This window comes from Barbatula barbatula (genome assembly GCF_947034865.1).
Source record: "Barbatula barbatula genome assembly, chromosome: 8".
NCBI classification, from domain to species: Eukaryota; Metazoa; Chordata; class Actinopteri; order Cypriniformes; family Nemacheilidae; genus Barbatula; species Barbatula barbatula.
In genome coordinates, this window is record NC_136771.1 from 9,385,036 (window position 1) to 9,398,211 (window position 13,176).

Below are 13,176 nucleotides of genomic sequence, written 5' to 3' on the forward strand. Positions count from 1 at the left end.
CACTGAAAGCTGTTTAAATTCCACTCAAATTGAATCATAGACGAGACTTTCGAACGGGTGTTATGGGGAATTTTTTTTACAAGTTCAAAAACCAGCCTTTACGGGTCTTTCTTTAAATGTACGGTATGGTAAACCAACCCCGGCGACACCTGAGAAAGAGCGAGAGAACGAGGGAGGTACAGAGGCGGCTGGGAAACATTGTGAATGAAAAGAAGATATGAGTAACAGTGAAATGAAAGGATATATCTGGATATTGGTGCTTTTTTAAGTGTTATACAATTCATGCTCGCCGGAGATTTCTCGGTGTTCATTATTCATCTGCGAGCATTTTCAGTCCGCCCTCCTCCAAAATAAACCCACACCTGCTATGCAAAAACAGGTTCTGTTATGCAGATTTGATGGGTTTTTAATCCCTAGATTTTTTCTACATTATAGGCCTATACTTCAACCCCCATTCTTTATAGATCCTTAGATTTATTTATGTATTTCTTTTTTATGTGTTTGAATTCATTGATTCAATTTTGCTACATGTATCAACAAGTTGAAATAACCATAAACAAGTGGGAAAACTTGTTAAACTTTGAATTTAACACTGTTTCACTTTTTTCTCCACCCACCTTGTTTTTTTAAAGCTTTTCTTCATTTTCTGTCTGTGTTTTTTTTGTCTCTCTTTGAAGTGAGGAAGCAGTGCAGTGTGCAATCAAACACAAAACGTGATTACAAGCAAGCGGAGAGAGAGAGAGAGCGAGAGAGAGAGGATGAGGGCGGGGAAATGATCACACTAGCTCCACACCTCTGTATTTCCTTTCACTTAATTTTCTTGTCATTTGCTTTACACGTTTGTTTGTTTCTGTCAGTCAACAACACGGTAAGATCTGATAATATAATGTTTAAGGCTGGTTTGATGTTTGTATGGTACAATGAAAGCTGTCTTTAGTTTTTTATGCTTGGCGGCCTTTGAACACAACCGACTTCAGAGTACAGAGGAAAGGCAGCTGTCAACTAAAAGCAAGAGGCATATCATTTGATAAAACAATGGTGAAAATCTATAGTCCTGTGTGTAACAGTAAATTTCATTAAGGTATTGTGAATTATGGGCAAGTTCTTGTTCTTTGTAACTCAAGTCACGTTACAATTACATTTTTACAATCTGACAATGTAGAGCATAATCACAGCTTTGGGTCTTTGTTTATTTGCTGGTAACACAGCATTTAAGATATCCAGTCATTTTTCTCAGGCCTTTAAATTTAATAAAACACTGACTTCGATGCCAAAGGTCACTCATTTGACCTCTAGGCCTATTCCCAGTTTCTCTGTTTTAGTCTATTTTTTGTGAATAAAATATACTCAAATGTTTTTAAATTTATCTTGTGTAACCCAGATCTTTACCAGATGGAGAACTCTTTGTTGACGACTTTCACGGTGCTTCTGCTCCTAAGTATTCGTAAGTTTACTGTTTGCTATTAAGATACATGAATTGATCAAGTTCCATTATATGATACCAATGTATGGTGTTAGTGTTTCTTTATTATTGAATAAAAAATACAGTGTTTGAGATCAAAATGATGAAACTCTAAATACAAACATAAAATAATATTGCAAATAAAACCTTTTTTTTAAACAAAGTAATATGTTCAAAAAATTCATTTGCAATGTTAATTTTTCTTGAAGTAGTTCGGACAGTTTTCGTCACGTTCCTACACACTTCGCTCTCTGCTGTGCTAAATTTTACTTTTAAGTTGAAAACTTTTCCTTGCAAGTAAGGCCGCATCTCAGAATCTACCCACCTGAATGAAAGATCTCTCTCTATTGGCCACTTTCCATCAAAGTCAAGTAAAATGCTCCATCCTGATTTGAAAATGCCCAATAACTGGGAAAACACCCCTTTTGCGTTTGCTTTTCTTTGTTTGCGGAACAAAAACGTTTGCTTGGGTTTTAAAAGTTTTGTAGAACAAAATCTGAATCTCAAAATCTTTGGAACATATTACTTACCCATATGCTTTCAGTCACTGTATTTTATTTTTACCATTATCATGCAAATGATGCAAGATTGTTTGCAGGAAAAAAACAACCAGTTCCACTATACTGTATATTCAATTTAGAATTGTTGGACCGGCATAAATTTGTCCTGATAAAATTATATTTGATACAATTATATTTGATCTTTTTTAATCAAACACATACTCTTCATCTCAAAATCAAACTTACCTAACAATTGGAACCTGTCGGCAAGACAAAAATAATCATTGTGCCAGATATGGGCGAAACTAAATATCTTTATATAATATAGATATATATCTAAATAAACGTATGCATTTATTATTTGTTCATGCCAAAATTAATAAAATATCTAAATGTCTTCTCATTTAGCAGACAAAAGTACATACTGCGCTCATACGTCGTGTCACTGTAAGAGAAGACCCTGTTTGTGTAACTTATACTGTACATCCAATGGTAATTTAATGGCAGTTATATCATTTTTTAAAAGTGCTTCTATTTTAAGATTAACCATCAAGAGTATTTGAGCAACTGTATTTCATATGAACTAATGAGAATACATTTAATAAAATAGCTAGAAACAACTTTCAAAGTGTAGCCTTCTTATTTCATCGCTTGTCATCTTTGTAATAAATTAATGTATTCTCATGCATAAACATAAACAATAAAAAAATGTTTTTAAGTGCAAACCATCTAACATACTGTCAAATAATAATAATTTTCTAAAAAAAGGTGTGTTTTTGTTGTGTTCTACTTTTTACAAATTTGAGCCGGCACCACACCGCTCATAATCAAAGAAAAAGATGCATTTCTAGCAAGCTCTCACACTGCAGATTCCACCAATTTTGAAACCATCAGTTGACGTTTACACTATTGTATTCAAGCACTGGAATAATTTTTCCATTGGATGTATATTGGATGTATACATTTGTGTTGTTAAAGTTTACAAGGATTTTCTGATTTTAATTCTGTTTAAAATCCATGTGAATGTTTGTGAAAATCCGTGTGAAGTAGCGTAGTCGTGGAATTACCTTCTTATTCTTTCAAATGTATGTTTTATTTCACGTGTTTCCAGTATAATTTAACATATTCTATCATTTTAAGATCCATTCATTATTTATTATGGAAATGTATGGCTTTAGTGCATCTCATCATTATGGTGCTTTTCTTTTAATTGGTAATACATCTATAAATCTAGATCACAGATCAGTTAAGGTCCTAAACAGCCAATGCATGCAAAGTGCAATGGCCATAATGCAATCATGCAAACAAATGTGCAAAATGCGTGTGTGATTGCTTCTAAGCGCTTTGCAAACATTGCAGAATAAGTGCAAATGATCCATGTCTCTGCTCACTAACCTCAGTGACAACTTTTTAAAACTGTGGACACCAGCAATTTAGAATTTTCATGCCACCTTTTAAAAAAAGTAATATGAAGATGCAGACTGTCTATCTATCTTAGATATGTTAGCCTACCTATTTTGCCATTAATGTGTCAATTTCAGTTAAATCAATCTGACTCACATTCAAATGCATTTCCCTTACAGAACAAGGAATATTCTCTTCCGCCAACTTCACCTTAGTAACTCCGTCAACCTCAGAAAACAATTATATTTATAATACACATGTACCCTGTACCACACCAACCCCGTGCCAGAACATCACTCACAATATCACTCTGCCTCCTGTTCTTGCCCGGGTGAAGATGTCCTGGAAGAAGGGGAGTCAGTGTGCGGGTCAGCTCTATCTCTCTTCCTCTAAACTACGTGAGGCTCCTTTGTGCAACACACCTGAAGTCCTGAAGTGGTCGAGTGAACTGTGTAAAGACACAAGATGTGGAGAGATTGAGAACTTCAAGGTCACATCAGAAGATGTTAATGGTTATATTATCAAAAGCGATATGACAGTGAGCAATATTTCCTGTCGAGGACTCCATGTCATTTGCCAAGGTATAAAAAATTATATTTAAATGTTTTGCACATCAGTCGATAGTTTTTATGAGCCAATATAATTTTAGGAGCCAATATAATTGTGATAATTTGATCAAAATCAATATGCTGTAAATTTGAATGACAGATTATTATTTCTCCTCTCTTTCAGACCCTCTAGGTAAAGAACTGGCTGCTTATAAAGCAGTAACTGGCATATTAATTTTCTTGATCTTGAGTGTTATTCTCCTTCAGTTTGGTCGGCCAACGTACAAAGCCATCCGCAAAAGATGTGAGTCACTGATGATACAAGCATGTCTGATATTTTACTGTTGATAAATGCAAATATTTATATATGCTGTATTGGCACGTGGCACAACATTTTTTAAGTTGTTAAAAGTATTTTTTGTAGAATGCGTAACAGAATATTTAATAGATGTGCCTCTGTACTGGTTACATTGCTTGACAGTCAGATTTTCCAGCGTTTTAATCCCAAAGTTAAATATTGTGTCTAACTTCTACATTTTCCAACCGGCTTTGATGCAGTTTCACAGAAACGTCAAAATCAATGGATCGGCCCGACTCAGACTCAAAGTGGTGAGTCATTTCCGAACCCCACACAAACACACGCACACATAAAGTTCCTGTGTCTTAACTGCATGATGCTGGCAATGCTAGATTCATGGATGTAAGTTTCAGAGAATGAACACACAAAATGTATACTTTATATTTCTTGTCTCTTCTTCAAGTGTCTTATCACAGAGGTCAAGCTGGCGCTCAAGCAAACAACAACACAGTAAAGCGTCAGTCCTATCCTGGTCAGTTTATTATCATTCTCTCTCTCTCTCTCTCTCTCTCTCTCGCTCTCTCTCTCTCTCTCTCTCTCTCTCTCTCTCTCTCTCTCTCTCTCTCTCTCTCTCTCTCTATCTCTCTCTCTCTCTCTCTCTCTCTCTCTCTCTGTATCATTGACACACATTTACTTGTTGTCCAGTGATTTACAGAACTGATTTTATTAATACAATTTATTCATTTATTGACCAACAAGGTTTTCTCAAAATAATTTAGACTGTGCAGCGATTTACATTAACACATTGATACCCATTTGATTCTTTGTTGTTAGGTTTGGAAAAGCTGACGGTAAACCATAGTAGGGAGCCTTCGTCCAACAGAAACAGTGACTATGATTCATACGGATGCAATTGAAGGCCAAATTACTTTAATATTGATATGAGAGCAGACCACTCTGTGTTAGACGTTGGTGTCATATTGAATCAGCGAACATGCTGTCGGACAGTTTAGTTGATCTGACATTTATTAAGTCATGCAAGTTGTGTAAATATGTTTGAGACAAACAGCTGAGAAATCCATTTAGATTCGATTTATTTTCTAAATATCATGAAAGTGGTTACTTTGTAATGCTTTGTAGGCTTTTTGCAATCGCTTAATTTTACATGTGTTTTCTGTAAAAAGTGAAACAGTTGTTACGTTAAGAAGCTTTTCTGATTTTTAAAATGGTGTTAACTTAATGTAGTCAGGTTGATTTAGTCATATTAAACAATTATTTATGACTTCATGAAACAAGTTCATTTTGATTGACAAAATCTGACAAATGCTTACAGTATATTGTTAATGTGTTTTTTTTAATTACCAGAAATAACCAGAATGATATTAGGCAAAGATCAGATGAAGAAGTTGGAAATTTGTCATTTTGTTAATTTATACAAGTGATTGAAAGTGCTTAAATAAACTATTTTTTTGTCAAAGATTGTTACAAGACCATTATTTCCACAATTCCTTAAATAAAACATGTGTTGTTATTGATTTTAGTCTTCTGATTTTATAGTTAGAAAATGTAGGATATAAATAGATAAATTAGTTGAACACTACAGTACATCATCAATGCAATAGATATCAAATAATAAAAGAGAAGAAAAGAAAAAGAAAAATACAATACTATGCAATAAAAGTGATCATTCTAAAATGAGGTGGCAAAGATGGGAGCGATTTAAGGTTGATACTGGAAGAGTAAAAAGGGAATGCGGTGTTAATGCACAATTTTGCAGCAATGTGGTTTCCTGTCGTAATTCTATTAACTTCCTGTTTGTGTTATTTCTGTCACTCATGCTCTAAATATACTGTAGACTCCTTGTGCTCATTGTTGATTTACCCTTTCTTTCTTTCTTTCTTTCTCTCTTTCTTTTTGTCTGTCTGTCATATAATTTTCTGACTCATGTCTGACCCAGCTTTTTCTTTTAAAAGTTGAAAACCTCTTAAACTGAAAAAAACATCTTAAAATCATTGTGTGCGATTGCGCTTCACATGTGGTTAGATTGTGTTTTTAACAGCATCTGTTTGGATGTGTTGTTGCATTGGTTCTGTGTATATCTGTGTATACTTGTGCGTACACACAAACAGTGAAAACATACAGCAGCAGTTTCTTGTGAGAGTGTGTGTGCCCTTGTGTGGGGATAAGTGCATTCTTCCTTTCATCCACAGGTCAGAGTGAAGGATTTAATCTGTAGTTAAAATGAGGTTCAGCAGAGAACAATGACAGATGACAAGAGATTACATGCACAGATTAACAGAGAGACCTGCACTCATGGGGCACATAATTTAGAGCATCTATCTGTCATCCTTCTTTTTTATCATCACAATGCACTAGCAAAAAGTGACACTGACATCTAACATGCGCTTGTTACCAATTACTTTGCACATCTCCCACTCACAAACATATGTTGCATAATGTTTCAATAAATTCCATTAATAAAGTGCAGAGTTTGTGAATTCTAATGTCATAAACCTAAGCCATTGGTTGCTGGACATTGTGTCTAAACTCCTTCTGGACGGCAAGTATTACTCATTACAGAATGTAACAATGTTACCCAAATTTTATGGGTAATGTAATAATGTTACCCAAAATGCACTGTGTCCTCCTAAAGGAATACTGACATTAAAACCGCGCCTAAAAATATGTTACATGTTTTGATATCTTTGTTATCTTATGTGCAAGCAGGTAAATTAAGGACAGAGGTACCGATAAGATGGGTAAAGAGAAAGTGCTGTGATTAAATAGTTTATTTTGAATGCATTATGCTCTCCCTCTCAATAGGATTTGGTCCTGTCTGCAACATTTACCTCCCATGCACTAATCATTATTTAAGCCGATGAAATTTAACATTCAGAGCATTGAGCCTATTGACTTTAATGTATGCTCAAACCACTAACAGTAACACAATTTTACCAATGCCAAAAAAAGGAAGATAGACAGAGCAAGCGCAGGATAAAAAATGAAATGGGATATTTTATCTTTTGATGTATGAGATGTTTCTTGGAAGAAAGTCAAGCATCCTTGGACAGAAGGAATATCCAAGAACAGCAGGCGATGGTCAGATCAGAGAGAGAGGGGAAGAGAAGGGATTATTTTGTGTTTTAAATGAACAAATCCGTATTGTGTGTATCTGGCACACTAGACAGGGATAGAAAGACAGAGAAAGCAAGAGCTACGAATCCAAAACGACAACGTACAAAACAAGAAAAAAAGGTATAAAGGCTGTTTATTAGACTTATATTTATATAACTCTCAAAGGCTGAAAGCAAGAAGATGAAATTTAAAAAAGCTTGCCGACCTGACGGAAGATAGACTGATGGTGACTTACATGTCACAGAAGAAATAAAATTACATGTTGGACTCAGTGTGCACATGAGAGAAAGTGGTACTTTACTTAAGTTTTGCATATCTGAAGAACATCTGGAGCAGATTGTTGAGGCAAGTATGAAATTAAAAGCATTTCTATAAAGCTTTGTTTGTCTTAAAATGTTTTAAGTTACAAAATCAATAATATAGTTTTTGCATTTTGAAATAATGAATATCAAACTGCCCTATTAAATAGATAATATTTATCTATAATTACTTTCATCCAAACAGTTTGTTTGATAGGATTAAATGTTTTAATATGTTATGTTAATAGATGAATGTCTGTTTTTATTAATGAATACAAGCAAAGATGTAGTTTGTTATGTTTTAGGGTGGAATGGAAGTGATGAGTCTGTTTGCACTCCAATGGAAGTCTTTTACTGCGAGACTGATTATCATTCACCTATTCATAGTCCTTTGTAAGTTTGACTGATTTTAATATTCCCACAAGACACTTTATCCTCTCTTTAAAAATATTTTTAGCATAAACACTAGCAAAACGTGGACTTGTCAAGCAAAAGCCTTTTATTTTCCTGTAAAACATCATTTACTCACCCTAAACCTGTATTAAAATTTTGGGTGAACCATCGCTTTAAGAAAACTGTTCTTAACAATAATGTTTTAACTAATACTTGTTTTTTTATAACTCTGTCGAAAGCCCATAGTCAGATGCCTTCCTCCCCAGTCCTCCCAGTCCGGGTCACGGTACCCTCCCCATGGCAGTCTCTGCCCCTCTCTCAGGCGGATATGGGCCTTCTTTTCACCAACTCCAGCCCGCTTTCATCTACCCAGTCCCTCCTTCTCATACCTCCATCTGGAACGGCCTCCAAACCTCTTTTCCATGCATCATTTGGCTCTTACACCGTGACACAGGTAAATCACGATTTACTGTGATTCATACTTTTTATCTTAACTGATACTTTTTGGGATCGATTTGTGACCTGCCAATATACTTATTTTCTTCAGATGATGATGTCTGAACCCATTCCTCCACTATCCCCATCTCTCTCTGCATCGCTCCTTTCTAAAACCGTTTTGAAAGAGAGAAAGGGGGATCAAGGGAACAGGTATAAGGTGCAAGTTCTGTTTCATATGAGGGGTGATCCTAGCCAAGGAACATGTGTTACCCTTCACGCTTTCAAACAGACTGAGGAAGAAAAAGCGTCCTGCATCACTCAGGTACTGCTTGGTTGGTCTACTCATGAAGAAATGTTTTAGTAAAATTATCTTTTTTTAATATTCACTTCTGTACATTTTCTAAAAATGTTCAACTTCATAAAACTTCAAGTATAACTTAAGGTTCCATTTTGTATTTTTCAATTTCTTTTCGCAGCCACCTTTCGGGCTGTGTGTGGTCACTTTAACACTTCCAGACGACTGGTTTGAGACTAACCAGAACTTTCAGCCAAACCTGGACAAAACTTTTCAGCAACGTCACTCGAGCAAACACCGTTCTCGAAAGCGTTGGAGATGGCATCAATATATGCCAAGTGGGCAAAGGGCCAAATCTGGAATCCCAACTAATAAAATTCATCTCTACTACTCCTCTTCCTTCAGCATTGTGTCAAAACTCAAAGCCCCTGTTTGTGTGGAGGAAGTATTACATCAGTCAGAGAGACAAATGTACTACATTGGACCTGTGGGACTTGAAGAAGAGAGGACAGAGACAAAGAAGACCAAGCGGAGCCCTGCGTGTTTAGATGGACAAGTTGAAGAGAAACTGTGGTTGGATTCCAATGTGCTAATTCTATATAGCAAAGGGCCTGTACGTGCAGGACGACCAATCTGTGTCTCTGTAAACATGAAGGACAATCTTGATGGAGAGACAGTAATTGTTAGGTAACGTTAATATTGCCATGACACAACATAAACAATTTTAAATAATATTTTAGGTATGTTTTAAAAAAAATAATTCACCATTTCTTTCAGCATGAGAGTGAAAAAAGGTTTGTTGTCTCTGGTGGTCCACCCTGTTACAAACTCTAACCTGTGGACTGTTGGCGTAGAGAAAACAACTGGTTCTAAACATGATGTTATTTCCATCATTAGCCACAGGACTGGCTCTCCTCCATATAAAACTGGGTAAAGATAAGTTACTTTTTTAAAGAATGTAATTAAAAACTTGTGAGTTTGTTTATTTTTGTCCAAATGTCTCTTTTCACTATCTCCAGGTCCTCTTCAGTAAATCAACTAGCTTGTCTCTCACTTGAGGGTTTGGACAGAGGCTTTGAAGTAGCGATGACTGTCACTGCTAGCTGGTGGGTGGAGTATTCTTTACGCAGGACTGCGGCATCGGCACACGAGGCAGCCACAAGCCTTTTCTCCTTTATTGACAGAGACATGGTGGGGATTGTCCCCATCACAGAGGTATATCAGAAAAAATATTGTATTGTTCTGTAAAAATGTGCTGTCTTAAAGTTTCATGTATAACCTAAAGGGACCCGCGGTGTATAGAAATAACTCATTCTAATAAGACATGACACTTCATTTTGTATGGTCTTTATACACCCCTGAAGACAGTTATGTGTATTATGTTGCATTTCTGTCATTTCTACAATGTAAATGTTTTTTTATTGAAGTCAACTAAACTTCATTAACTGTGTTAATCTAATGTATTTGACAAAATGATAAAAGTTGACCACATTTGATTGAAGAAGAAAATGGTGAAGGACAACAAAACCAGTAGGTAGCCAGTATGTCCATAAAATTCAAGGCTTGGTTCACATAATAATGAATTCAATTGATTTTTGTGGGTAATTTTTCAGCCAAATTTGATGTGTGATTAATATAAAATGAATTAGATTTACAATCTAAAGATATAATTAGATTATAATTACTGTAAATTGGTAAAAAATATGTAATCGCTTGACCGGGGTGATTCTAGGCTTTACAGGGGATGGGAAAGGGTCTTGCATCGCTCTCGCATCATATTCAGTTGCATTTATAACAAAGAATGTCAAAGATGCAGATGTCATGTTGCACATAAACTCATGTCAAATTCTGCTTTATCTTACATTGGCAGAGCAACACTATTATCAACACTGCCATCTTAACAAGTCAGCCCGTGTCACTTCCGGTCATTGTCCTAGCAGTGGGCCAAGATGGCAAAGTATTTGATGTGACCTCAGCAGTGAAGTGTCATTCAGCCAGTGAAGACATTGTCAAGGTAATGCCTGTTTACCTCCTCAAATGCAGTTGTTTACTCCTTTTCTTTCCCCCATATGTTCAGTGTCTCTACTTTTGCCTGACAGGTGTCTCATGGCTGCTCTGCGCTTTTTGTGGATGGGAGTGAATCAGGAATGGGCAGCATCTGTGTGGAGGTGGAGTTTTCTTTAGGAATATTTAGTAGCTCTTTGTGCATGGCCGTGTGGGCTCCGGTGGTTCCTCTTCGTGTGTCTCTCTCTGACTCAGTCCTAAGTCCTATTGAAGGTTGGAGCTACTACAGTCAGAGCGGGTATGTAGCGTGATGGCTTTGATAAAGAAAATGTTCTCCTTTCACGTTTTTAATAATACTTTCATAGGTGCACACCAGTTTATCAAAGATCCACCATTCAGATTTTGGCACGATTCAGTGCCCAGTCAGGGGCTCAAGGAGGCCAACCCACTTACTTGCTCGGATCACCTGATTGGTTTGTGGATGTGACTGAGCTCATCAGAGATTGGCTGAGGATAGAAAACACACAAATTGCGACTCTTGATAAGCAAAAGTATCTGGTTGGCCTGAAGCCTGGAAGTACTTCAGTAAATGTTGGTATCTGAATTTATTATTAAAAAGGCTCCTTCTTGGTTTCTCTTTTTGTTCTTAAAATCATGTGTTTAAAATCATTTATTTTTTCAAGGTCATATCAAGTCAGTGGGACGGTGTCCTTGGAAGTGCCGATCTTACTGTGACCTCTGAACCCGTGTCTCCTGGTGACCTTTCAGTTCAATTGGTGGGAGGACTTGGCCTGTCGGTTAATCTCTGTCCATCTCATCCCTCAATTGTCACAGCAACAGTCATTGCTCACAACTCATTGTACAATCATGGGCAAGTAAGTACATGTACTGTTTCTGCTTCTGCTCCTTTAAACAGCTTGTTTTAATATTTATTCCCATTCGTTTTACTCAAATGTTTAAGGAAGCATCCATCAGTGTTTGGATCCAGTTTTCCGATGACACGGCCATATTAGTATCAGCTTTTACTGGCATCCCCTATTCCCTCCGGCTGTCCTCTTTGGCAGATTCTGTGGTTACTGTGACACCTGCTCCATTCCAGCGCATCCTGGCGCAAGGTGATGGCGGAGGGCCTCTTGTGAAAGCTGAGCTGCTGGTCACCACCTGTGAACATGTATCTAACCACATACAGCTGGAAACTATCCAAGAAGGATGTAAAACAAGAAGACTGGCTAAAGGTTCTGGTTGGATAAGAGTGAACCTGAACATGGATGCTTGGTCGATAGAGAGTGAGGAATCTAACTTTGAGATGCTTGATGTGACTGATATGCTTGTCGATACAAATAAGAATCTGTATGAGGATTTTGAAGATGATCAAATTGCTGTAAACTTCACCCGTGATTACCATGAGGGTGATGAAAAGGATATGTTTAAAGAAAATGACATGGAGCAGGCGGTTCTGATCCCAAATAATGAGGATAGTACAGTGTACTTCTCTCCTGGTATCGAAAAAGAGAGGAAAGATATAAAAAATGTTGATAGACAAGTAGAGATTGGCATTGGAGCAGTACTTTCCCTTCTTTGTCTCTCCTGTCTCCTTTTCCTCATTAACTACCTGCCATGTGCATTAAAAGAACAGTGGAACAGAGGAACACAAGAGAGAAATGTGAATGACAGTGTGGAGGATGAAGAAACTGGAGAAGAGCAAGAAGAAGGAGCAAAAGAGAAAACCGTTTAATGAAGTGATGATTAGAAATGACAGAGGAAATTACTTTTTATTTCAAAAAATTGTAATGGAGTAGGCTAAATAAATATTTGATTTTGGTAGCGTATGATTTATGTGTTCGGTTAGTGTCGGATAATGAACAGCACTCCCTGGTGGTCTAGTGGTTAGGATTCGGCGCTCTCACCGCCGCGGCCCGGGTTCGATTCCCGGTCAGGGAACGCAGTTTTTACCTTTTTGCGTCAGTTATAAGTGTATTTAGTTTTAATTCAAATCAACATATATTTTTTTACAAAGTGAAGTGTGCTTCCTATAAAACCTATAAGAAGGACAACACATAGCGTTACCGGAGTAGCCAAGGAGGCATATAATGTTAAAGGCATATTAAAGGAACGTTATTTGCATTCAAATTAACAATGAACTAAATTAGTATTTACAAAAAAAAACAGAAAATGTATTTCAGACTACAATAATCGTAAACACGTTTAATAAAACCATTTTAGAAATTCTCGGGAAGAGAATCTATAGCAGAGTGGCGCAGCGGAAGCGTGCTGGGCCCATAACCCAGAGGTCGATGGATCGAAACCATCCTCTGCTAACCGCTTTTCACGATTAAACATGTGTCAATTCATTTTTTTCTTTCCGCGCATTTAGCAGGAAATAACAGTGATTCTGTCTAT

The 13,176-nt window shown here is 36.7% G+C and overlaps 2 protein-coding genes across 2 annotated transcripts; both read left to right on the forward strand.

Annotated features, from left to right (window-relative positions):
• The first annotated feature begins 734 nt into the window (after nucleotides 1–734).
• On the forward strand, nucleotides 735–5,746 carry cd5 (CD5 molecule). The gene is made up of 7 exons (XM_079461904.1): nucleotides 735–868; nucleotides 1,382–1,444; nucleotides 3,546–3,947; nucleotides 4,099–4,218; nucleotides 4,473–4,523; nucleotides 4,676–4,744; nucleotides 5,047–5,746. The coding sequence occupies exons 2-7, from the start codon at nucleotides 1,393–1,395 to the stop codon at nucleotides 5,127–5,129; spliced, it is 777 nt and encodes a 258-aa protein (XP_079318030.1). The 5' UTR covers nucleotides 735–868; nucleotides 1,382–1,392; the 3' UTR covers nucleotides 5,130–5,746.
• A 1,511-nt stretch (nucleotides 5,747–7,257) lies between these two features.
• tmem132a (transmembrane protein 132A) lies at nucleotides 7,258–12,933 on the forward strand. The gene is made up of 12 exons (XM_079461653.1): nucleotides 7,258–7,692; nucleotides 7,952–8,039; nucleotides 8,279–8,493; nucleotides 8,587–8,799; nucleotides 8,954–9,459; nucleotides 9,550–9,702; nucleotides 9,792–9,987; nucleotides 10,643–10,786; nucleotides 10,872–11,074; nucleotides 11,142–11,367; nucleotides 11,460–11,651; nucleotides 11,738–12,933. Exons 1-12 carry the CDS (start codon nucleotides 7,627–7,629, stop codon nucleotides 12,509–12,511), a joined length of 2,976 nt encoding a protein of 991 aa, XP_079317779.1. The 5' UTR covers nucleotides 7,258–7,626; the 3' UTR covers nucleotides 12,512–12,933.
• The last annotated feature ends 243 nt before the right edge of the window (nucleotides 12,934–13,176 follow it).